The 26962-nt window shown below is 39.9% G+C and overlaps 1 protein-coding gene across 13 annotated transcripts in view; it reads left to right on the top strand.

Annotated features, from left to right (window-relative positions):
* Positions 1 to 26962, top strand: part of SRPK2 (SRSF protein kinase 2) — a 290349-nt gene that overhangs the window by 179086 nt on the left and 84301 nt on the right. For all 13 annotated transcript variants that reach the window (XM_045387524.3, XM_045387523.3, XM_065541063.2 and 10 more), the window contains one exon: positions 15511 to 15665. In XM_045387524.3, coding sequence (XP_045243459.1) covers positions 15511 to 15665 — 155 coding nt within the window. The remainder of the gene's footprint in view (positions 1 to 15510; positions 15666 to 26962) is intronic.

The following is a 26962-nucleotide window of genomic DNA, read 5'->3' as shown; positions in this document are numbered from 1 at the left end:
TTATCAGTCATATTTAAGGTGTCACGCAGTCCCCAGTCATGCTTAAATTATAATTCCCTTAGGCATGCTTTTCTAAGTTGGAACTCTAAATACACTGTGGTACGATTATTCATATTTTAATAGAACTCACTAAAGATTAGTTTTACTTCACTTGTAGTAGGTGATTGAAAACTGTGATTCATGCAATAACTTCTTAGGAAACATCATTTATTATAAGTGGAGGTCCTTTTCGTGAAACCTTTTGGACCATTAAAAATTCTTATTTCTGTCTGCCTTTGTTTAGGTACATGTATTTGTACCTACTTTCCTTACTTGTGTTTAGACCATAAAGTCACGTTAGTGCATTGCCAGTCAACACCTGTTAGAGATGGTAATGATTCCTTGGAGCATTGATTCTTAACCATGGGTGTGTATCAGTCACCTGGTGACATGCTTCCAGGCTGCATTCCTGACCTACTGAGTCAGAAGAATCTCTTGATTCTCACTTTTGCATTTTGGAAAACTTCCACTTGATTGTGCTGTATTGTCCTATTTGAGAACTATTGTATTATTGCTTATGAAAGACATAGATTTAATTTTGTGTAGCATTTTATTTCCTAGCAAATAAACTTCAAATTCTTCACCCCAGGGTGTCAAAATCTGATCTCAACCTTGCTCTAGCACTTCTGCCAATATTCTCCTTAGGGGATGAGCCCTTTCTTGCTGCCATACCTACTGTTGCTCAGGCCGTCAGGTCCTCCTGCCTTGGAATACCCTTTCCTAGCTAGATCTATTGACACCTTTTTCTTTGTCATAGACTTCTTCAGTTTTCTCTCCTTTCTTTGGGAATTTTTAGGCACTCAGCCAACTGGAGAGAACATGTATACCTTTCCACATATTTTGTTTTTGCCATTTCTCCCCTGGGAATTATATAGGAGACTGGAAATTGGATACGTTGAATATGCCTTGAGTTAATTAAAGAAATAATGTTATCAAGCTATGTTCTGTCTTGTTTTATGCTATAATTTGTCTATCTGATCTATCTGTTAGATTCCTGGTACCATGAGAAAAGACTCATATTTTTCTCATTTTAGCAGTAAAATAGTTTGAGCTTTGTAAATATTTCTTGAACAATAAAGAATGTTCTCTATACTTGGGGTAATCTTGCAGAATTTGGAACTGTGGGTTAGAATCCCAAGATTCATGACACAAGGGAAGGAGAAAATCAGTTCTGAGAGTATCAGTCTGTGTTGGTGGGATGCTTTAGTCCTACTCTGTCAGGTATATGGATTTGATACATTTCAGGACAGTCTTCAGTTGTCAGATACAGTTGTTCTGAGATAGCACTGTGTCTTCTGTGAATGCAAGAGAGAATAATTTGTAGTATTTGGTTTCATGGGTGCTGTTCTCAGCACCACTGTATGTTTTGAATTTCTATTCCGCTTAATTAGGTAAGTCACTTTTTATGTTCAACTTTAAATCTTTTTTTTCTCACCAGATACTGCCTTTGTCATATTGCCTTGTAGAAGTATGTGATAATTAACTGTTTGAAACTTTCTCAAGAAATCTCTTAACTAATCATGATGATAAAATACTTAGATTTAGAAGCAGAGGGCTGTTAGGTGGTGGGATCGGTGTTGACCTTTGGAGTTAGGATAGTCAGAGATGAACAGAGAGGAATGGGAGGAACTCCAGAAATGCCAAAAGGCCTGTAGCAGTATCACACGTGATGTATCAAGGTCTATTTGTTGGTCACAGCTGGAACCCTGAGGAAACAGTTTTATTGTCACCACACACCAGAAGAGTGGGGAGGTGAGGATTAACCTTTATTGAATGCCTACCATGTACACAGTTACCATGGCAGGGGATTTATGTCATCTTTTTAATGTTCACAACACTCTAATGTGCATTAAAAGCCTAGAGAAATGGTCACTGGCTTGAGTTCTCATGGATTGGTAAGTGATGGAACAGGTATTCAGCCTAACCTAGAGCCTTGTTACCAGAAAGCTGTACATTTGGACTGCGACTTGTATCTTGACTATCCAGCCCTAGAATGGTTAGTGGCAACTTTTCCATTACTGTAACAGTTTATTTTTTTGTTGTTGTGTCTCTCTCTCTCTCTTTTTTTTTTTTTGAGACAGGGTTTCACTGTGTTTCCCAGACTGGAGTATGGTGGTGTGATTTCGGCTCACTGCCAACCTCTGCCTCCCGAGCTAAAGTGATTCTCCTGCTTCAGCCTCCTGAGTAGCTGGGACCACAGGCGTGCGCCACCATGCCCTGCTAATGTTTGTATTTTTTTGATAGAGATGAATTTTCACAATATTGGCCAGGCTGGCCTTGAACTCCTGAAAGGAATTTTTGGGGGATGATAAGAATCTTGAAAAAATTACCTCCTTTCCTTCATCTCACCAGTCACCGATTTCTTTTTCCTGGATACAACCGTTATTGGCTTGTTGCTCCATCCAGTGCTTAGGATGTCTGTGTAAAACAAATGATACGTACCATACATAGTGCTCTGCACTGTTTTATTCATCAGTGTGTATATCTTTCATCTTAATACATGTAGAACTGTTTAATAATTTTTGTGTAACAACTTTATTAAAAGATTATTTACATACCATGTAATTACCCTTTTAAAGTATACCATTCAGTGGCTTTTCAGTATACTCAGAGTTGTGCAACCATCAACCACCTAATTTAATTTTTTATTTTTGTAGAGATGGGGTCATGCTCTATTGCCCAGGCTGGAGTACAGTGGCTATTTACAGGTGTGATTGTGGCATATTATAGCTTTGAACTCCTGAGCTCATGCGATTCTCCCATCTCAACCTGCAGAGTAGCTGGGACAATCAGCATGTGCAGCTGTACCCAGCCCTCTTAATTTTGAAACAATTTTATCACCCTCCCAAAAAACTTCATACACTTGAGTAGTCACCCCTATTTTCTCTACCCCCACAGCCTTACGCTGTTACTAATCTACCTTCTGTTTCTATAGATTTGTCTATTGTAATCATTTTATACAAATTGAATCATACATGTGGTCTTTGGTGGCTGGCTTTGATTTATAATACTTTAATGCTGTCAAGTCATTAAAGTATTATAAACTGATAGCATCTATCAGTACTTCATTTCTTTTTATTGTTGAGTAGTAGTCTATTGTATTGGATATACCACATTTTGATTTATCCATTCATCAGTTAGTGGATGTTTGGGTGGTTTCTCCTTTAGGCTGTTAAGAAAGTACAGCTGTGAGTGTTCACGTACACGTTTTTGTGTGGACATGTTTTCATTTCTGTAGAGTATATACCAAGGAGTAGAATTGCTGCATCATATGATAACCCTTTTTTACTTTCTGAGATACTGCTAGACTATTTCAAACTGGCTGTACCATTTTCCATTTTCATCATCAGTACCTGTGGGTTCTCTGTTTTGTTCGTCGCTGACGTCACTTGTTATCTGTCTTTTTGATTATTGCCATCCTAGTAGGTGTGAAGTAGTATCTCATTGTGGTTTTGATTTTTTCGTTTTTCTGATGGCTAGTATTGTTGAGTCTCTTTCCTAGCAGTTTTATAATTTTAGCTCTTATATTTAGTACTTTGATCCATTATGAGTTGGTTTCTGTGTACGGTGGGAGGTAAGAATTCAGTTTTATTCTTTTGCATGTGAATATTCAGTTGTTCCATCAGCATTTGTTGAACAGACTATGCTTTCCCAATTGAATTGTCTTGGCATCCTTGTTGGAAATCAGTTGACTATAAATGCAAGGTTTTATCTCTGGACCCTCATTTCTATTCCATTGGTCTTCATCCTTATGCCAGTATGACATTGTCTTGATTACTATAGCTTTGTAGTAAGTTTTGAAATTGGAAAGTGTGAATCCTCCCGTTTTTTTCCTTTTTCATGGTTGTTTGACTATTCTGGGACCTTGCATTTCCATATGAGTTTTAGGAATGGCTTGTCAAATTCAGCAAAGAAGCCAGCTGGGATTTTGATAGGGATTTCATTGAATCTGTAGGGGGCATTTTCCCGTATTGACAAACAGTATTAAGTCTCCAGTCCATGAATATGGGATGTCTTCTGTTTATTTAGGTCTTTAATTTCAACAAGAGACTGTAGTTTTCATAGTATGTTTTAAACTTCTTTTGTTAAATTTATTTTGATGCTATTGTGAATAGAATTGTTTCATTTGCCTGATCCTTTTTGAGAGTTTTGTATGGATGTGCCATAATTTTATCATAATGTTATTAACAAGTTTCCTATTGATAGACATTTAGATCCCAATGTATTGCTGTTTGCAGACATTGCCACAGAATGTGTGTATCACTAAGGTAAATTCCACTAAAGAGAACTACTGAGCTGCAGGGTATCAGATATTGGAATCGTCTGTGAAATTTAAAATGGTTATATACTGCCTGTCATTGTACTGCTTATTTTAAAACTTACAGTAAGGTATTTATAATAAGCTGTATAAAAAATGTTCCAAACTCTTTCAGCTAACCTTATTACTTATTAAAAATAGTGATATGCTGAAAGAGGCTCATGTGCTTAAAAAAAATGCCTAGAGTAGTGCTGTCCAATATAACTTTCTGTTGTGATAGAAATGTTCTATATCTACACTGCCCATACTGTGCTGTAGCAACGAGCCATATGTGATTACTGAGTGCTTGAAGTAGGATGACTGAATTTTTAATTTTATTCCATTTTAATTAATTTGTCTTCTAGCTACCATATTATGTAATGCAGGTTTAGGATTTCATTTATTTCCTGTGTTCTAAATTACTTTAGAAGGTAGAAAGTTGACTGCTTTTGAATTTTGTTGATCCATTGTATATTAGTAATTGTGTATGCCTTTAGATCTAAAGCTTGTGGAAGTTTGCAGAAGGCTTGTGTAAAGTGGTACATCTTACATTATTTTCTGAATAACATGAGATAATCACTAGTTGTTATAGCAACTTTCACCAATATAGTCTTTATAAACAGTTCCTTTTTTGTGACAGTTTATTCACTCTGCACCTAGCTGGCTTCAGATTGTCTATAAACATAGCTTTTAGATAGAAAAGCATATGGGTCTTTAGTTTGCTTGTTCTTCTTATATGTGTATCTTATCCTAATGTAAAAGGTAGGCTTACTTTTGTATATGTATGTGCTCTAAAATCTGTTTTTGAAACTTATAAACTTATATTGGCAATTATAGTAGGGGCCCTTGACTATAGATTAGAATGTTGGTGGCTTGTTTAACTTTGTGCTTTGGCTTTGAACTGGGCTCTGCCCTTGGCTCTTTTATTCCCCAGTTTCTCCCCAGCACTCTTACATGCTTGGAAAGGCTTTGGCTTCCAGCTGCATGGTCATGCTTCAGTTTCAATCACCTTTGCTTCAATTTGCAGCTCAAACCTTTACTTTTCATCTATAAATTTTATATATTAAGCAATCCCTGCTGTATTCTGTGCTGCTTGGTATCCCACTTGCCTGTGAAACTCAGAGGAACTAGAACTGGTTACTTTTCTGTAAAACCCCTTCACTTCTTCATCCACCTGCTCTATTCTCTATCCAAATGAATGGTACAGTATTTCAGACCAGAAATGAAGAGTTAAGCATCCACTTCTAGCAAATGAGTTCGAGTTGTCCTTAGGTGTTTGTGGGGGATTGGTTCCAGGATCCCATTCTGATACCAGCATCCATGGATGCTGATATAAAATGGTTTAGTATTTGCATGTCACCTGTGCACATGCTCCTATATACTTTCAGTTATGTCTAGATTCCATCACCTAATAGTGTATATACTATGCAAATAGTTGTAATACCTAATTGTTCATGGAATAATGACAAAAGGTCTGTACATGTTCAGTACACATGCAGCCATCACCCCATATTTAGGATCCACAGTTGTTTGAATCCATGGATGCGGAACCCATGGATACAGAGCAACAATTGTACTGAGTTCTGAGTTCCAGTTTTTATCATCTCTGTCTTGGACTAACAGTTTCAGCATTTTCCCATGACTTTTCTTTCTTCATGCTTTTATCCTTTCTACCCAGTTTACACTCTAATTTCATGTGTTTTTTGCAGAAAGGTAATCCTTGTTTCTGTAGTTGCATTTCAGTGGCTACTACTTGACTCAGAGATAGAGCCCAACCTCTTTAGCATTGTGGATTATTCTTTTGAATTGTGGATTATTCCTATGCCTAATCTCTTTCCTATTTCCAGTCATACCAGATTAGTTTGGGCCTCTGTGCTTTTGATGATGTGGTTCCCTGAGACTTGGACCTCCTGCAGTCAGCCTCATTGTGGCCAGTCTATAAGATCACCTCTAGATGTCTCTAACTTGGCCCACTGCCATCTCTGTTTCCATAGCGATACCAGGAGCAGTTGTTTACATTTGTGTGTTTACATGCACTTCTCCCCTCCTCACTAGACTGTACACCCCTCAGTGCTGGGCATCTGTATGCTTCTGGGTAGTTGTAGAATCAGTGGATGTCATTTTACATGCATTTGGACTTATTGGTTTAACTTTTCTGTCAGTCTTTCTCCATTTCAGTAGTAATATTTTCTGCCAGATCCCACAAATGTTTTATAAAATATTAGTAGTTTTAGTGACATAAGACTATGTAGCGCTGAAATGCAGTTTTAGGACCAGAGGCTTGCTTTCTGCAAAGAATATATGGAATTGATGTGTGAAATGGGAAGGATAAAAGCAAGAAACAGGGAAATTAGTGAGGAAATGTTAGTCCAGGAAATAGATGATAAAAACCCGAACTCAGAACTCAGTGAGGTGATCAGGCAGCAATACCTTTAGAACACCAACTCCTTTGTTTTCTAAAATGTAGATTAGCTGGGAAGCAGGTCTGATTTACTTACATCCTCTCCAACTTTTAGTTGGCTGTGTTCGACGTTCTAGAAAACAGTATTTGGCTTGGAATTATGATTGTTTGCTATTAAGTCTTGGGGAGTGATATAGTTTGGATATGTGTCCCCGCCCAAATCTAGTGTTGAATTGTAATCCCCTATGTTGGAGGTGGTGCCTGGTGGGAGGTGATTGGATCATGGGGATGGATTTCCCCTTTGATGCTGCTCTCATTATAGGCAGTGAGTTCTCCTGAGATCTGGTTGTTTTAAAAGTGTGTAGCACCTCCCCCCTCACTCTCACTGTTGTTTCTGCTCCGGCGATGTGATGCACCTGCACCCCCTTTGCCTTCCACTATGACTGTAAGTTTCCTGAGGCCTTCCAAGAAGGTTAGTAGATACCAGCATCATTCTTCTGTATAGCCTGCAGAACGGTGAGCCAATTAAATCTCTATTCTTTATAAATTACCCGCTTTCAGGTATTTCCTTATAGCAGTGCAAAAATGGACTCATTCAGGGAATAAGATACTTTTACCTGACTATTCCCCAAAGAGAACTGTCTCCCATTCTGGATTACCCAGCTTAAGTCCCCTGGCCATTTCAATTATTTAAAAAAAAAAAAAAAATCAGATCTTTTTGAGTCTGATAATTCTCCATGGTCTACTCTAGTACAGTTTGAGGAACTTGGCAGTGTATTCACTTTCACTTGCTGTGTAACAAATTACTGTACACTTAGCAGCTTAAAACACCTATTAACTCACAGTTCTGTAGCACAGAAATCAGGGCAACATAGTGTGACTGGATTCTTACTAAACTGAAACGAAGGTATCTGCCAAATCTGCAGTTCTCATCTGAGCTTCAGGGTTCTTTTCCAGCTCCCTGGTTGTTGGCAGAACTCATTTCCTTGAGTTTGTAGGACTGAGGTCTTTGTTATCTTACTATTCTAGCTGTTGGCAGGAAGCACCGTCACTCCTAGAGGCCACTGGCAGTTTCTTGCTCTGTGTGGCCCTAGTTCACAAATGATGTCTGCTTTTTTGCAGGTCAGCTGGAGTCTGCCACTCCGCTTCCCCTTCTTTGACCAGCCAAAGAAAACCCTCTGCTTTTAGGGACTGGTGTGATTAGACCAGGCCACCCAGTGTGATCTCCCTTTGGCATGTAGTGTAAGGTAACTGGATAACAGGTGGAATATCTCACACTCACAGATCTACCCATACTCAAGAGGAGCAGGAGATTTCACATGGATGAGGGTCATTGCACATTTAGGTTTGATTTACACAAAGTTTTTGAACTTGACCTTTCATTAAAGAGGAATATATGAAATTATCTGAAGTTCGAAACATATCTAGTCCTAAGCATTTTGAATGAGGAATACTCAACCTATATCGAGTGATTCTGCTATTAAGTAGAAGTTGGGTATTTCTCAAGCTGACAGTCATCACCAAGAGAGGAAGAAGGAGGGAGGGAGAAAGGGAGAGAGAAAAATTTTAGATATAGAGTCGACATAGGGAGGAAAGAAAATGAAATTTGACTTTATGTGAATGTCCCTAAAATACTACCTGAAGAAATTCATCTGGAGCTCCTTTTCTTTATGTTTGAAGATTAAAGATTAACTGAACTGTATTTCTTATGTTGTGTCAGTTGCTATCTAAGCTGATAGCGAAGGAGAGGACATTTTTCCTACTAAATGTAGAGTTTATTTTTTCTTTGCTGAAAAGAAATACACACTAGCAGTTGAGAGGAAATCAGAACTCTCATCTGGTTGCCATGGCAACTTAGAGCAGATGAGACTTGTAGTTTCCTGGGTTGTTCAGTTTTTCCTCCCTTTTCTGACAGAGCAAGTGTACATGCAGAATATAGTATGAAGTACATAGCATGATAAGATAATTTTAGTATTATAGTATGATATTGAAAGAAAAATATTTTTGTTTCTTTAAACCACATTTTAAATTTGGAGTCATGATTAGAATTTTTGTATTTTATGTAGTGTAAAAATAAATATAGTTCTTTGTGAAAAATATAAGTAGCTAGTGGAATTTTGCTTTCTAAGTTAATTTCATTCCCATCACTGAAGTGCTGTATTTTTCTTTTTCTCCCCTCCCCTTTTTCTCTTTTGCTTTGCTTTGATTTCCTCTTTTCCTTTCTCTTTTTCTTTTTTTTCTTTCTTCCCTTCCCTTCCCTTCCCTTCCCTTCCCTTCCCTTCCCTTCCCTTCCCTTCCCTTCCCTTCCCTCCCCTCCCCTCCCCTCCCCTCCCCTTCCCTCCCCTCCCCTCCTCCTTCCCCCTTCTCCTTCCCCCTTCTCCCTCCATTCCCCCTTCCCCTTTCCCCCTCCATTCCCCCTTCCCCTTTCCCCATCCCTTCCCCCTTCCCCATCCCTTCCCTTTCCCCCTTCCCCCTTCCTTCCCCTTCCCCCTCCCTTCCCCTTCCTCCTCCCTGCTTTTCCCTTTACCCTTTACCCTTTTCCCTTTCCCTTTCATCTTTCCTTTTTCCTTTTCCCTTCTCTTCCCTTTCCCCTTTCCTTTCCTTTTTCCTTTTCTATTTTGTTGTTTCTTTTCTGAGACAGGGTCTCACTCTCTCATGCAGGTTGGAGTGCAGTGCTGTGATCTCAGCTCATTGCAGACTCCCATGCTCAAGCAATCCTCTCACGTCAGCCTCCTTAGTAGCCGGGACTACAGATGTGTGCCACCACGCCCAGCTCATTTTCGTAGTTTTTGTGGAGACAGGGTATTGCCAGGTTGCCCAGGCTGGTCTCAGACTCCTGGGCTCAACTGATAAACCCACCTGCTGTGGCCTCCCCAAAGTGCTGGGATCACAGGTGGGGGCCACTGCACCCAGCCTAAAGTGGTGTATTTCTTTATATTTCTTATAGTACATGAAAACATGTTCTTAAATTAGTACCTTGTTTAAACTTTGGACCTTAGATAGAATCTCAGTCTCCTTTTTAAAGAATTACAGGTTAACTTTCACTCTGAATGTAGCTGAGCTTATGGTAAAAGAGACTATGCATATTGATTGCTTAAATCTCCACATAGATATTTCTAACTATCTTGAAGTCATACATTTTATAACGGTATAATGTTGGATATTTAAAATATCTATAGCTGTATTGGGGTTTTCTTTTATTGTTTAAAAATATATTGTTATTTTTGTAGACATCAGGTCTTGCTGTGTTGCCCAGGCTGGCCCCAAACTCCTGGGCTCAAGCAGTCCTCCTGCCTCAGTGTCCCAACTGGCTGGGACTACAGGTGTGCACCACCACGCCTGGCTTCTTTTATTTTTTAACAATAGCTTTTTGAAGTATAATTCACATAACATACAGTTTGCTTATCTAACATATATATTTCAGTGTTGTTTATTGTGTTCACAGAATTGTACAACCATCACCACATTAGGAGATTTTCATCCCTCCTAACGGATATCCCATATCTACTAGCAGTCAGTCCCCATTTTCCTCCTATATTCTCCATTTCCCCCAACCCTCGACATAAGCATCCACTAATTTACCCTACATTTATCTGTTCTAGACATTTGATGGAAAATGGAAAGTCATACAACCTGTGGTCTTTTCTGACTGACATCTCTCACCCAGCATAAAGTTTTGGAGGATCCATCCATGTTGTAGCATATTATCAGTACTTCTTTTCTCTTTATTACTGAATAACATTCCCTTGTAATGATATGCCCCATTTTATTTATTAGTTGGGGGACGTTTGGGTTCTTTCTGCTTCTTGTTAAAAATAATAATACTTCTTTGAACACTCTGGATGAGATTTTGCTGGACATATGCTTTCATTTCTCTTGGGTGTATACTTGGGAGTGGAAGTGTTGGGTTATTTGGTAATTTCATATTTAAACTTGTGAGGAACCAGCAGACTGTTTTCCAACATGGCTATGCCATATTACTCTTCCCACCAACAGTGTTTGAAGAGCCCTACTTCTTCATCCTTCCTTAAAACACTAATTATCTGACCTTTTTTAATAACCATTCTAGTTGGTATGAAGTGGTGTCAGATTGTGGTTTTGATTTCCGTTTCTCTGATTAATAACGATGTTGAGCATCTTTTCATGTATTTATTGGTTGTTTGTATATCCTCTTTGGAGAAATGTCTTTCCAATCCTTTTTATCCATTTTTAAATTGGCGTGTCTTGTTGAGTCAGAAAAGTTCTTTATATATTCTAGACACAAGTCACTTATCACTTATGATTTGCAAGTACTTCCCTCCATTCTGTGACCTTTAAATTTTCTTGATGGTGCCCTTTGAAGTTCAAAAGTTTAAAATTTTGAAGTCTAATTTGATTTTTCTTGGATTGCTTATGCTTTTAGTGTCATATTTAAGAAGCATTGCCTAACCTAAGGTTGTGAAGATTTACTCCTATGTTTTTTCCTGAGAGTTTTATAGTTTTAGCTCTTTCATATAAAGTCTGTGTGTGTGAGAGAGGTCTAATTTTATTTATTTTGCATATGAGTGTCTATTTGTTGCAGTACCACTGTTGAAAAGACTATTCTTTTATCATTCAGTTATTTTGGTATTCTTGTTGAAAATATTTATGATCATTTCCTCTGCCATTGCTGCTTATATACTTCTAATAATTTCTATGTGAAATAGCTTCCTGATGGCTTTCATTAGGATTGATGAAAGTTGCTTTTTTTTTAATCTGTTGATAGATTTAATGAGTATGTATTTGGTGAGATAACCCGTCGTGTCTTGGTCTTTTACAGTGTTGCAATTTAACCAGGCTTTGCAGTACTCTAGAAGCCATCAGAAACCACTTTAAAGAAGCCAGCCTTGGCCAGGCACAGTGGCACACACCTGTAGTCCAAGCTACCCACCAGGCTGAGGCGGGAGGATCGTTTGAGCCCAGGAGTTCAAGGTTGCAGTGAGCCGTGAATGCACTACTGCACTCCACCCTGGGCAACAGAGCAAGACCCTGTCTCAAAATGAAAATAAAAGAATCCAGCCCTAAGACAATATGGGTTGGCTTTCACTTCTCTGTTTCTGCCCTAGGAGAAGTTTACCTGGGTTTTCCTATGTGGTAGACAGTAACAAGGATGGAGGGATGAAAAAGAATTGGCGGTTCCATTGAACCGAGGCTTTCTATGATGAACTGAGTGATTTGAGAATTGGTGATAATTAGTACGAAGTAGGTCATTAGAAGTCGTAGAACAGATAATCATCACTCAATGTGAGGCTGAAATGCCCCTCAGTACAGGTTGGATCTGAAAGGTCTAGAGTTGTACCATCCACTAGAAATATTCACGTATAAAACATTTTAATATTTAGCAAGTAGAAAATTATTAATAAAATATTTTTACTTTTTTGGTTACTGAGTCTTGGGAATCTAATATGTATTTTATACTTCTAGTACATCTCAGTTTGAACTAACTACTTCATGTGCGCGATATCCCAATGTGGCTGGTGGCTACTGTATTGGGCAGCACAGTTCTAGATGTTTTGATATGACAGCCAGTTGAACTATTAATCAGCATTACTAAACCTCCTCTATACTTAAGGTTGCCACTTTTCATTTGGTAGAGCTGGCTTTTGAGAAGCTTTGTGTCTGCCTATTCAGTGTGGCCCTCACTGGAGGAATGAGAAGTGCCTACACACTTAGACTGCAGGGTCTGAGACTTTTGAGGGTCTGAGCCATGTGGGCATCTCAGCAAGTTGGTAAAGAATAAGTGAGAGAGACATTATAATGAAGGGGCTGGAACCTCTCAATTGAGAGAAAATGGTCCGTGAAAATTAGAATCTGTTCTCCATACTGCAGTCTACTCCATTGAGGTAAAGCCATGTATAGAAAATGCTACTAGTGCAGTGGTTCTCAATGGGCATGTCTCCCCTCCTCCCCCAACACACACACACATGTGTCATTGTCTAGACACATTTTTGATGGCCACAGCTGGGTGGTGGGGTGGGGGTGGAGGGCTGTGTTCTACTGACATATAGTGGCTGGAGGCCAGCGATGGTGAAAAGCATCCCACAGTGCGCACAACAGCCCCACAGCAGTGAATTATCCAGTCCAAGAATCCATTGTGCCAAGCACAGTAGTGCCCTGCAGTGGCAGAACAAGAGCCATCATTTCTTGTCTTGTCTTCAAGTAGTTTCTACAGCAAACTCTCTCTCTCTCTCTCTCTCTCTCTCTCTCTCTCTCTCTCTCTCTCTGTGTGTGTGTGTGTGTGTGTGTGTGTGTGTGTGTGTGTGTGTGTTAATTCAGAGAATGCACTCATTTTTTATATAAAGTTTCTGAGTTAGGAAGAAACAGCTAGCTTTCAAAGTATTTCTGATTGAGGAAATGTGTCAGACAAATTGATTCTGCCCACACCCCTGAAGGAGTGGGTTGTGCTTCTTTTGGACGTCATCTCAAACCTTTTCCTCCCGCTGGGGAAGTGGCAAACTACTGAAGTTCCTTGCCTGCCTCTCCTCCTTTAGAAATCTCTTTTGCCTGGGACCATTCTACTTTCAGCGAGGGCACATATGTTAAAAAGAAATGAGCATTTACGTGGCTTCCAGAAAGATTCTTGTACTTCTGTGAGGCCTGTTGGAAGTTTTGAATGTATTCTGGAAGTGGTGTGTGTGTGAGAGAGAGAGGGAGAGAGAGAGAATGAATGAGTATTATTCTCTTTTAGGACTCTTGGAAGAGAATGGTTAACTCGGAGTGTTATCACCGCCACAATCCTGATGTCTGTTACCCACGGAACTGTAACTGTTGAGTCTTTATAAATTTCAGAAAGCAGCAGTCAATACATTTTCAGCTTATAAATATTCTTTAGTTGTCCTGCTAAAGATAGTCATACCTTTGATTATTCACCTTTAAGTTGACTTATTGTGTGTGATCCCCACCCCTTCCTCATAATGTCGGGTGTTTCTGCTGTCTTCTATTCCTACTCCTTCCTTCAGTTGTGGCCATGTGGGTTTTTTTGTTGGCAAGCCATGTACATTAGTGGTTGTGTTGGGGGCTCTCAGATTGGTCAAGGATTTAGAGGCCCAGTTTAGAAGAGGCAGTCGTTGGCGGCCAGGCGCGGTGGCTCACGCCTGTAATCCCAGCACTTTGGGAGGCTAAGGCCGGCAGATCATGAGATCAGGAGATCGAGACCATCCTGGCTAACATGGTGAAACCTCGTCTCTACTAAAAATACAAAAAATTAGCTGGGCATGGTGGCAGGTGTCTGTAGTCCCAGCTAGTTGGGACGCTGAGGCAGGAGAATGGCGTGAACCCAGGAGGCAGAGCTTGCAGTGAGCCGAGATTGCGCCACTGTACTCCAGCCGGGGTGACAGAGCAAGACTCCGTCTCAAAAAAAAGAGGCAGTGGTTGAGGCAGCTCCTTTGGCCTGTCTGTTAGTGGCAGCTGCAGATGAACTTGTATTGCTGTGACCCTGACCTTCTCAACATTCCAGGGCTGAAGAGTGAGCTTTGACTGTATGCCCCAGGCTGTGCTACAGTGAGGAGAGAAAGGATCCAGAATCAGCCTTCCACTGGGCAGAGAGCAACAGTGTTCCAAAAGGAAATCTAGCAATAACACCGAGATTCCACCTGCTCTCAACAACCAGGGCTTAGGTCTTTGAACTCTCCATTGACAACGGCTATACCCTTAAAATAGGGCGCATGCTGGGTGACAGCAGTTGCATGGTATGAGGAACTGGTGCTAAAGAATTTTGCTTGACCAGAACCAGACCACAATATTTTTGTCAAGCTCATTCTTCCAGATGCAGTAGACCTGAGGGCTGCAGTGGCAGAAATGCCCCAAGGAATGGCACTCACATGTTGGGCAACTGACCCTTGAAGCAACCTTTCCACAGCAGCCGTCATCTTCAGCTCACGCATTCAGTGGTGTTTTATTAGTAGGATAGCTTAAGGGAGAGAAGTGCTTCTGGCATCCAGGTTGAGACTGTAGGGTCCTATTTCCTCCCATTGGGGCATGGTTAGAAATAGTAAGTGAATCCCATTATGAACCATACTCCTCATAGAGCCCTGAAAGGGAATAATCTCAGTCAATCAATCAGACACACACACACACACACACACACACACACACACACACACACCCCCGCTCAATCAGACACACACACACACACACACACACACACACACACACCCGCTTTCAGAATACATTCAGAACTTCTAACAGGCCTTATAGAAGTACAAGAATCTTTCTGGCAATCTTGTATATTTTAGCTACAGTGTATATTAATCAGCTTTTATGAGTTACTGAAACCTAACCTCATTTCTCCTATTTCTATGGGAAAGAATTCTGATTTTCAAATAACAGGAAATACGCTTTCAAAAGTTGAGTGCTGCTTGCACCTGTCTTTTTATAATCTTTGTGATGTTTTCTAACCAATAAGGCTGTATACCATGGAATATGCTTTCATTTCACTTAAATTTCCCAAGATTGGTAGGACTTAAGTGGAGCACTGAAATTTCACAACATTCGTAGTTCTTGAAGCTCTAAATGAAAAGATACTTTAAAAAAAAAATTCCTTAGCTTATAAGGGCAGATTTTATTTTTTGGCCTGGCCTGTATGTTGAAACCTACTTGAATTCAACTAAAATGGGTGAAGTGACATTAAATGGCATTTATTCTTAGTATGTGACAAGTTTTATTTTTCCCCCATATTAAGAAATGCTCAAATGCATCCATATTGCAAGATGTACTTCTAAGTAAATAAATAGCAATTTTCTCTTTGCTCTTTCAGGCCGGAGCCTCAACAGAAAGCTCCTTTAGTTCCTCCTCCTCCACCGCCACCGCCACCACCGCCGCCTTTGCCAGACCCCACACCCCCGGAGCCAGAGGAGGAGATCCTGGGATCAGATGATGAGGAACAAGAGGACCCTGCGGACTACTGCAAAGGTGACGTGCCGAGCATGGTGGTGTGGGGCTTGCCTTCCCCATTGGGCTATGTGGTAATTTGTTGGGGGAATGGACGAGGGAACAAGGTAGTGATGCAAATTACTTGGTCTTCATTAAATTAGCCTCCTGTGTCATTATCATTTTAAATTCTTAGGCCATTGTATAGAAACTGATATCAGAAAATTTAAGTGATATGAGAGAGAATTGTAAGAGATAGAAAATACATATATTTACACATACATATTCTAGGTACTTTCAAAAGGACTTAAATCTGTTAGAATTAAAGATAGTATACAGCAGGACAGTTAGAGGACATAATAAACCATCTAAAAAGAGCACTGGGCCAGGGCGATGCCTCAAGCCTGTGATCCCAGCACTTTGGGAGGTCAAGTCGGTGGGGGCAGATCGCTTGAGTTCAGGAGTTGAAGACCAGCCTGGGCAATGTGGTGAGACATTGTCTCTACAAAAAGTGCAAAAAATTAGCTGGGCATGGTGGTAAAGGCCTGTAGTCCCAGGCACTTGGGAGCCTGAGGTGGGAGGAACGCTTGAGCCTAGGAGGCAGAGGTTTCAGTGAGCTGAGGTTGTGCTGCTACAGTCCAGCCTGGGCGGCAGAACCAGATCCTGTCTCAAAAAAATAAAGTACAAAAATAATAATAATAATAATAAAAGAACAGAGAGAGGAAAAAGTGCACCAGGCTTTTGAGGGGAACTGATTATAACTCTTGTGTATTGTATTTGACTTTGTGTTTTCTGACTGCTAAGACTAAAAGAAAACTCTCCCTTTCTCTGTATAGCATTGAATTACGTAGCATTCATTGTCTGTGGGAAGCAAGCATGCACATTTGTTTACAGAGAAAGATTCTTTCCTGGCATTGTACTTAACGAAAAAGACATTCTGTGGGGTTCTGCCATTGTATGATGTAGTGGGTTATGTTATCAGCTATGATTTCACGGAAGACATAGAAACTATTCAAGTGGAGTGTTCTTGTACTGATGCTTTGTAAAGACCAAGAGTTAAACTCCTGAAGGGCAAGCATGTTGTGTGATGAATATTAACAACAATATGGTCTAGACACCATGCTTTGTGTAGACCCAACTCTGAGAATCTAGGAGAAAGAGAAATGACTATTTATTCAGCTGCTTCTTTGTCATTTAACTTACTGATTTGGACATTAGTTTTCAGGAATTTGGAGCTCCTGAGCAGTTGGTGAGATGAATTTATTTGCTGCAGATTTTTAAAACTGTAAATCAGATTCTATATAACATTAGAATACATGGCAGAAAATGCAGATATGTTCAGGAGATAAAGCACTAATGAATTTTGGGGTCTATATATCTTAATAATTCATTTATCTAGTGGGTGTAGGTCATTTGTGTGTTGGTTCAGGAACAGTGTACATTTAGTTACCTGCTAAGAGGAAGAGAAAGTTACTGTGCTACAAAAGTATTGGAACTAATCTACTCTAACCTGATTCTTTCATAGGTGCACATACTTACACATAGAATCAGTGTTTTCCTTAGAAAAGAGAGAGTGGATCTTACTTAGCATCTGTCTGAATAGTGGTTATGACCCCAAAGGTCTATGCAGTCTAGTAAAAGATAGAGCCAATTTGAAAGGTAACAAGAAGGTGTTTTCCATCCTCCCTTTATTCTGCATTTCTTATACTGTCTTCGATTTTGCTGCTGAGGCCCAGCATTAGGTTCGTCTGCAGGAAGCCTTCTTTTTTCTTTTCTTGTTTTTTCTTTTTTTTGAGACAGAGTCTTGTTCTGTTGCCCAGGCCGGAGTGTAGTGCATGATCACAGCTCACTGCAGCCTCAACCTCCTGGGTCTGAGCAATCCTCCCATCTCGGCCTCCTGAGTCCTGGGCTTGAGCAGTCCTCCCACCTCAGCCTCCTGAGAAGTTGGAACTGCAGGCATGTGTCACCACTCCTGGTTAATTAAAAGTTTTTTTGTTTTTTGTTTTTTTTTGGTAGAGATAAGGTCTGGCTAGAACCATTCCTTAAGAGCTATTCCCCTCAGCAAATAGGCTCTACCAAGCAGGAATGAAAACTGTTTCACTCATCTGGATCTTAAGTACGTGGGTCAGCAGATGTAACTAATACTCTCATCCCCTTACTATCTCTGGGAACCAGCACAGCAGACATCCAAACCCCAAATAAAGGGCTCAGAATAAAGTATTCCACAGCCAGGGCTGATTCTAGGTAACATTCACTGAGCTCTAAATTTCATAGAGTATTAAAGTCAGCATCAGTAAGGTCATTAGAGATAGTAAGGTTCTCTCCTTATACCCATGCCAGCCCCCGGAATTTGGTAAGTAACTTGTATCTTTAGTTAGCATTACATGTGACAGATGCTCTTCTATGAATTTTGTGGTATATTCCACAACAGTTTGTATAAGATTACTGACATATACATATTCAGGGAGTCCAAGGAATTGATTGGGAATGTCTGGAATAAGACCTGTGGCCTTATCATTTTTTTGTTCTCGGGTAAAGAGATAAATCCCCTCACCCTCTGCCAGGACTGGTTGAGGTAAAATTACTAATATGGTGTTTTATCATCCCTGAATACTTTAGTACATTTTACCTACAATCAAGTACATTCTCCTGTAAATCAAAATACAGCCATCAAGATCAGGCATTTAGCACTGATACTTCACTACTGTTCAGTCCTCGGGCTTATCAGGTACTGCCAGTTGCCCAGTGTTGTCCGTTACATGTAATGAATCTGTGGCAGAATCGCGTATTTTGTTTTCTTGTTTCTGTAATTTCTTTTAATTTGGAACAGTTCCTCAATGTTTTCCTGGCTTTCATGTCCTTGACATTTTTTAAGATTGTAGACCAGTTATTTTGTATGTCTCTCAATTTGGGATGCCACAATAGTGATATTGTCTTTTTGCATTAAATCCTGTCAGATGGTACACAGGTTTGATTTATTCCATTGGAGTTGCTGCCTTCACTTGATCAAGATTGTGTCTGCCAGATATCTCTGGCAGCTATTCTTTTCCCCTAGTAATAAGTATGTTGTTGAGAGTTACTTTGAGACTACATTTATAACCCATTCAAATATTTATCCCTGTTCCTGCCCCCACCCTGGGCTGGATTTCTGTCTCAGATGGACTGATTAATTCATGGATCTCTGTTTTATTCAGTGAGTTATAATCAGTTACTCTCCTTATATGTTTTGATGCTTACATTATCCCAAATTTGGATCTTAGGAGCCCCTTCAGATTGGTTCTGTGTCCTTTTGAAATGCCTCAATCATTCTTTGATCGTTTCTTTTTTTGTTTTGGTTTGAGATGAAGCCTTGCTCTGTCGCCCAGGCTGTAGTGCAGCAGTGTGATCTCGGTGTCACTGCAACCTCCACCTCCTGGGTTCAAGCAATTCTCATGCCTCAGCCTCCTGAGTAGCTGAGACTACAGGCTCATGCCACCACGCCTGGTTAACCTTTGTATTTTTAGTGGAGATGGAGTTTCACCATGTTGACCAGGCTGGTCTTGAACTCCTGACCTCAAGTGATTCTCCTGCCTCAGCCTCCCAAAGTATTGGGATTACTGGTGTGAGCCACTGTGCCTGGCCCTTTGATCGTTTACCTTCAAGTACAGTAGGATATGCCAGGTTCATCTTGTATTTTTCCTATCCCAGCCCGGGAGTCTACTCTTTCCACAGAGAATCCTGCTCTTTTAAAAATTAAACAATAGGCCGGGCGCGGTGGCTCACGCCTGTAATCCCAGCACTTTGGGAGGCCAAGGTGGGTGGATCACGAGGTCGGGAGATCAAGACCATCCTGGCTAACACTGTGAAACCCCATCTCTACTAAAAATACAAAAAATTAGCTGGGCGTGGTGGTGGGCCCCTGTAGTCCCAGCTACTTGGGAGGCTGAGGCAGGAGAATGACGTGAACCTGGGAGGCGGAGGTTGCAGTGAGCTGAGGCCGCGCCACTGCACTCCAGCCTGGGCAACAGAGCAAGACTCTGTCTCAAAAAAAAAAAAAAAAAAAAAAAAGAAATTAAATAGTAATATTTAGAAAGCTAGACCTGGGCATTAGGTGTGCTTATTACTTTTGGCTTGTCACTTTCAGATCTCAGTACAGAGCTAGGAACACACACATATGCACCTGCTTCCTTTATGTTTATGTTTATTTATATATTTACATATGTATTGAAATCCATGAGTTTATTAATCTGATACATCTAGTACCAGAATATTCAGCCCAGTTTTCTCCCTTTCTGTCTTTGTGGTTTCTTTCTCTGATAGGAAGAGTCTGAGCTCTCCCCATCCTCATTGCGTTTACTTAGTTGATTGATTTCCCTGTATGGTATGAGTCACCAGTGGCCATCACTATGTCTCTCCCTTCCCTCCTCACCTAAGTTGTGCTCTGACATCCTTTGTTGATTGGCCCTGCCTCATGACTTGGGATTGAATGGTCCAGGAGGGGAAGGGGAGAGAGAGCTTTCCCAGGCTGGTGGTGTGTGTTAAGTAATCTGAGATATCATTTGTCTTTTGATGTTTCAGCTCTTCCTCTTGTTTTCATTGACTTCATTCCTGGAGAGTCTCTGCCCTCAGCTACTTCTCAAAATACAATTAAAAAAAATTCACCAACAAAAGACATCACATATATTTCTTTTTAAAAGTAAAATTTGCTCATCACAGGAAATGTAGACACTGGGTTTGGAGGGCAGAAGTCAGCTGTGATCCCACTACTCAGCAAGAGCTGCAGCAAGCTTTCATCGTTTATGATCAGCTAGATTACATCTTAACTTTTTACCTCATCTGTACAAGTTTCCCATATTTAAAATGTATGAACCCTCAGCTGTTTTAATAAAAGCATCCATATTTAAAGTTCTGATTTTGCAAAAGCATTGTTCATTGCTCTCGTGTACTTAGCTTGCCTTGGTATTCTCTCTGGAGTGGGACTCTTCATTTCCTCAGAGCTGTGTTCCTACCCGCATAGATCTCCAAGAAGATTACGGCATTATGGACTGGTTCCTGAGCCTTGCTTCAAAACCTGGCTGTGTTGCTTTGTAGCTCCGTCTTCTTGGACAGATTCCTTTCTCTTTAGCCTTTGGTTTTTCATCTATGATATAATTATGTTAATGTTAATACCTAAGATTTTTATGAGGATTTAAATGAAATACATGAAGTTCATAACACGGTATCTGATACGAGGCTCTTAAGAAATATGAGTTTCACTCTTCTTCTGTCTGTTCTATTGTTCTTCTTTTGGTGTGTTCCCATCTGTACTTCATGCTATACCCATCAGTGCTGGCTGCCTTAGCTCCCTGACCATGTCTCATGTTGGGTGTGTTTCCTTAACCTCTGCAGAGAGAGCTGTCAGCACTGCCTATCTTTTTTACATATCACCTCTGTTCTGTTGTCTGGGCACAAGCTGTAGTAGCAGGCTGTGCAATTTATTCAGATTCTGCTTTCAAGCCCTGGGGATTATCAGGATCAGGGACAGGGTCAGCCTGTAAACAAACACTGTCAGGAGGCCTTGTGTAATACATGCTTGTTTCATGAGTTTTAGCAAAAAACCCTGTGTCACAGCCAAACCTCCTCTTGTGGGAAGATTTGTGTTTCATGTGGGGTTTTCAGAGGCAGTAGGGGGTGCCTGGTAAACATTCCTAGGCTGCACTGTAAACCCCTGAATTGGAATCCTTGGGAGTGGGACTTAGGACTCCAAATATTTAACAAATTCGCCAGGTGATTTTTCTGCACATTGAACACTAAAGTCTGCTCCATTGTAAGGTTTGCATGTATCATTTTTCTAAAACTCCAAGGATACAACCACATGAAGGCACCCTTCATAGTATACTTGCAATGTAAGTGGAATCATTGCTTTGAACTACCTTATGTTCTTTTTCCAGAACCCTTAGCATATACCTGCTACAAGGACGTACTAAATGGTGACTGTAGGAACATCGCCTTGCAATATCAGGCTGCCTGTACTCGCTATCCTCAGACATGAGTTTTGTTGCTGTCTTAAATCATTCTTAGATAAGTTGGCACCTTTGTACAGTTTTCATCTCTTGGATTATTTCTGGAGACATCAATAGCTGTGGTCTGACTTGGTATGAAAACATGTTATTTCCTTAGAAATGCCTTTATTCAACCTCTAATCAGACCCTTTCCTTTATTACCCGCAGTATTGTCCTCCCCATTCCCAACTTATAGTGTGGACTTGTACATTTATTTCTGTGTTCATGTATCTCTTCCTCTCTAGTCTGAAAGGTTCCCTTTGGTCAAGGCCCTGTAGTTTGTTAACTCCACTGCATTTGAGCCATCCACAATGCGGTACGTATTGTTCGTTTATAAAGACATTTTCTCTAGTGTTGGACAGCAGGTAAGGGATAGGCAGAGTGTTGATGTTCATATGGATCTGGGAAGACATGTCAGCATGAGCAGGCTGGCATGCTGACTGGATAATCAGAATATAGGGCCTTTGTTTCTGCCTCACGTTTTCTTAAAATCATCCATAGTGCTCCAGAGTACTTATCTCTCACACCCATTTGAGTGGCATACATTTCATACCTGTAAAAACTTAGGGGCAATATTTTCTTCAAAATACAGCATAAAATATTATAATTATACACTCTAGAAACATGTCAGATGAGTTCCTTCCTATATACAAATTGCCTTTACCCAGGTGTGTCTATTTTCCATCTGTGAAAACTGTAGTCTGGTTGAATTTTAATAACTCACAAAATTTACTGTTGGTGGCTATTCGTTGGCATTGGCATCCGTCCTCCCTTTCTCCTTCCCTCCCTGCCCCCCATCCTCCGAGTCTATGACTTATTTTATTTTATTTTTTTTACAGCTCCCTTTTTTTTTTTTTGGAGACGTAGTTTCACTCTTGTCACCCAGGTTGGAGTGCAATGCTGCAATCTCTGCTCACTGCAACCTCTACCTTCTGGGTACATACAATTCTTCTGTCTCAGCCTCCTGAGTAGCTTGGATTACAGGCATGCACCACCATGCCCAGCTAATTTTTGTATTTTTAGTAGAGATGAGGTTTCACCATGTTGGCCATGCTGGTCTTGAACTCCTGTCCTAAGTGATCTGCCTGCCTCAGCCTCCCAAAGTGCAGGGATAACAGGTGTGAGCTGCTGTGCCTAGCCTGTTTTGTTTTTTAAGGGAAAAAAGCAGAGAACCTTAAAGCTGTTTTAGAATTGATATTTGTACAGTAAAAAGAATAACAAAAGAAATATTTGTATAGCCAAGTAATGTTGGCTGTCTTACATCAGAGGTTCTTCACTGGATGCAGTTTGGACCCCTGGGAGTCCATTTTTGAATGTTTGGAGACATTTGGTTGCCGTAACTGAGGCTGCTACTGGCATCTATTGGGCAGAGTCAGGGATGTTGCTAAACATCCCAGAATGCACAGGACAGTTACCCATAACAAAAATTATTCAGCTCCTAAAGTCAGTAGTGCCCAGATGGAAGGAAAATCTCTGCCTTAGAAATGCCTGTTTTTCTCTATTAAAATGATGTCATGTGACTTAAGTATTTTATATCTGTTCCTTTTGATATAAAGATGACCTTTCTTCATTCACAGTTCTTTCACTTAAAATCATTAATGCTGCACATATACTTAATTCATTATGCTTTTCATTTATTAGTTGGCTTACTTTGGCTTCCTTAAAAAGAAACCCTGTCTTATCTACAAGAGCAAAGCAATAGATGCTCTTGAACCTATTACATAAGGCCTCATTACATTTCTTTTATGGAGACCAAGGAGTTTCTGACTCCTGATCTGTTGGTGCTTTAAATTGACAAGGATATTTATGATATAAGCTTTAAATAGCATGACAGGTGAATTCATGGTTTATTCATTGAGGCTTGAAGATGTGCAAAACGTTGTACTTTACTACAGGGCACATAGAGGTAAATGAGAAACAGCCCTACTTTCTAGATTATGGCCTTGTAGACTTTGCCACTAGAATATCAGGTACTTAAGGGCAGAGCCTTGACCTGTCTAGCTTCCCTGTCTCCCCAGTAGAACAATCTGTGGCCTGCTGAATACTGACTGAATGAATAGACTGCTCAGATAGCTTTTTTTCATCTTTCTAAGTGTGGTTCATTAATAATAAGTGAGAAAAGGGAAGATATGTGAGGACTTAAAAGGAAGAAGGTTATATTTGAATAGAGGAATCAGAAAAGATGTTATAAAAAACTGAAAGGGACTTTGTCAGTAAAGAATATTTGGATGATGTTGAAAGTATGAGGCACTTCTCAGACTAAATCCTGGAGGCAGAGCAAGGTGTGAGAAGCCCTAACTGCTTGTGTTTTCCTAACAAATGGGGAAACTAAAAATTGATGGTAGAAGATTAGGTTTAAAAGCAGTTTGGGAGCATCATGTAGAGGACAGAGATGAGCGTGAGAAATTTGTGGTGAAGTAACCTTAAAGCATTAGTTCAAAATATTACCAAAAATCCCCACAGAAAACCAAAAGAAAGCAGAGTAGAAACAGAATCCTGGTGTTATGATCTCTCCTCTTTTTAAGAAACATTTTTACCAGGCCAGGCACGGTGACTCAACGCCTGTAATCCCAGCACTTTGGGAGGCGGAGGTGGGCGGATCATGAGGTCAGGAGATTGAGGCCATCCTGGCCAACATAGTGAAGCCCTGTCTCTACTAAAAATACAAAAATTAGCCAGGCATGGTGGCACGCACCTGTAGTCCCAGCTACTCGGGAGGCTGAGGCAGGAGAATAACTTCAACCTGGGAGGGCGGAGGTTGCAGTGAGTTGAGATTGCACCACTGTTCTCCAGCCTGGGTGAAAGAGTGAGACTCCGTCTCAAAAAAATAAAAATAAAAACTAAAAACATGTTTAGCAAAAGAGAGTGCCAAAATGTCAGCAGTATGGGGTAAACCTGGGTGGTTTTTTGAAATATACTTTTATCTAGCTGCTGCAGCACCGTTTATTTGGAAGACTTCTCCCCCGACCTATTGATTTACCTGCCTTTGTCCATCAGTAGACAGAATGTATGGGGGTTTGTTTGTGGACTTCACCTGCTCCATCCCTCTTTTGGTCAATGCTTGCTCTAAGGGTCTGGTTACTGTAGCTTTGTATAGCACGCCTTGAATGGGTAGTGTCAGTCCTCCAGCTTTGTGCTTCTCTTCCAGGATTGTTTTGACCTGTCTAGATCATTTGCATCTGTGTATAAATTCAGAGTCAGCTTATACATTATAAATTTTAGATATGCCTTAATAATATTGAATCTTCCAATCCATTAACATGGTATTGTGTCTATTTATTTAGGTCTTTATTGTTCTCAGAAATGTTTTGTAGTTTTTGGTGTGGAGGTCTTGCTCATATTTAATCTTTTTCTGACTTTTAAAAATGCTATAATAAATGACAATTGTGTTTTGATGAGTTATAGAAGTGTAACTGATTCTTATGCACCAACCACATGGCCTGTAACTGCTTTTTGCTTATTTATTAGTGTTTGTGCATGTGTAAATTTCTCTGGGTTTTCTCTACACACAATCATTTCATCATTTCAGTGCAAATGGAGGGTTTTCTTCTTCCTTATGATTCTTTATAAATTATTATTCTTTTTTGCCTCCTTCTTTTATGCATGAGGTTGAATAGAAGTGGTAAGAATAGACCCCCCTTGTCTTGTTTCTAATATTACAGTGAATGTGTAGTTTTTTTTAGATACCTTTATCAGGTTGAGATGGATCATATATTTAAATATAAAGTTAAAACTGTAAAGTTTCTAACAAAAAGTAAGAGAATATCTTCACAACCTTGGGGGTAGGGTAGGATTTATTAGCAAGCATATAAGAAATATTAACTATAAAATAAAAAATTAATTGAACTTAATCAAAATTAAAAACTTTTCCTCATTAAAAGACATTTTTAAAAATGAGAAGATCAGCTTCAGACTGGGAGAAGCTCTTTGCAATACATTTACCTGACAAAGAATGTGACTGGAAGGGAATTTCCAGAGTGAGGTTTTGGGAAAATGTTCTATATTGATTAGAGTATATATATTTGTCAAAAAACAGGGAATCGTACACATAAAACCTTTGACTTTCATTGCATGTAAATATAATCTGAATTTTAAAAAACATTGGTAGTAGCTAGTTACATCTGGATTGTAGAGTTTTGGTTTTTGTCTTCTTTACCTCTTTGTCATGGTTTTGTTTTCTGCATTGAGCATATATTTCTTTGTAAATATAGAAGAATATGTGCTTTTACTGCTGAAAGAAATCATAGACGACACAAACAAATGGAAACACATCCCATGCTCATGGGAGGGTAGAATCAATATTGTAAAAATGACCATGCTGCTGAAAGCAGTCTACAAATTCAGTGCAATTGTCATCAAAATACTACCGTCATTCTTCGCAGAACTAGAAAAAACAGTCCTAAAATTCATGTGGAACCAAAAAAGAGTCTGCATAGTCAAAGCAAGACTAAGCAAAAAGAAAAAATCTGAAGGCATCACATTACCTGATTTCAAACTATACTGTAAGACCATAGTCACCAAAACAGCATGGTACTGGTATAAAAATAGGCACATAGACAACTGGAACAGAATAGAGAACCCAGAAATAAACCCAAATACTTACAGCCAAGTGATCTTTGACAAAGCAAACAAAAACATAAAGTGGGGAAAAGACACCCTGTTCAACAAATGATGCTGGGATAATTGGCTAGCCACATGTAGGAGAATGAAACTGGATCCTTGTTTCTCGCCTGAAACGAAAATCAACTCAGGATGGATCAAGGACTTAAATCTAAGACCTGAAACTAGAAACATTATAGAAGGTAACATCGGAAAAATCTAGACATTGGCTTAGGCAAGGATTTCATGATCAAGAACCTAAATGCAAATGTGATTAAAAACAAAGTTAAATACCTAGGACTTAATTAAACTAAAGAGCGTTTACACAGCAAAAGGAAGAGTCAGCAGAGTAAACAGACAACCGAAAGAGTAGGAGAAAGTCTTCACAGTCTGAAAGGACTAATATCCAGAAACTACAGCGAACTCAAATTAGCAAGGAAAAAAACAAAAACAAAAAACAATCCCATGAAAAAGTGGGCTAAGGACATGAATAGACAGTTCTCCAAAGAAGATATACAAATGGCCAATAAACATATGAAAAAATACTCAACATCACTAATGATCAGGGAAATGCAAATCAAAACCACAATGCGATACCACCTTACTCGTGCAAGAATGGCCATAATCAAAAAATCAAAAAATAATAGAAGTTAGCATGGATGCAGTGAAAAGGGAACACTTCTACACTGCTGGTGGGAATGTACACTAGTACAGCCACTA

This window comes from Macaca fascicularis, chromosome 3 (assembly GCF_037993035.2).
Source record: "Macaca fascicularis isolate 582-1 chromosome 3, T2T-MFA8v1.1".
NCBI lineage: Eukaryota > Metazoa > Chordata > Mammalia > Primates > Cercopithecidae > Macaca > Macaca fascicularis.
Note: the sequence above shows the minus strand (reverse complement) of the source record. Positions and strands in the feature narration are given on the sequence as shown.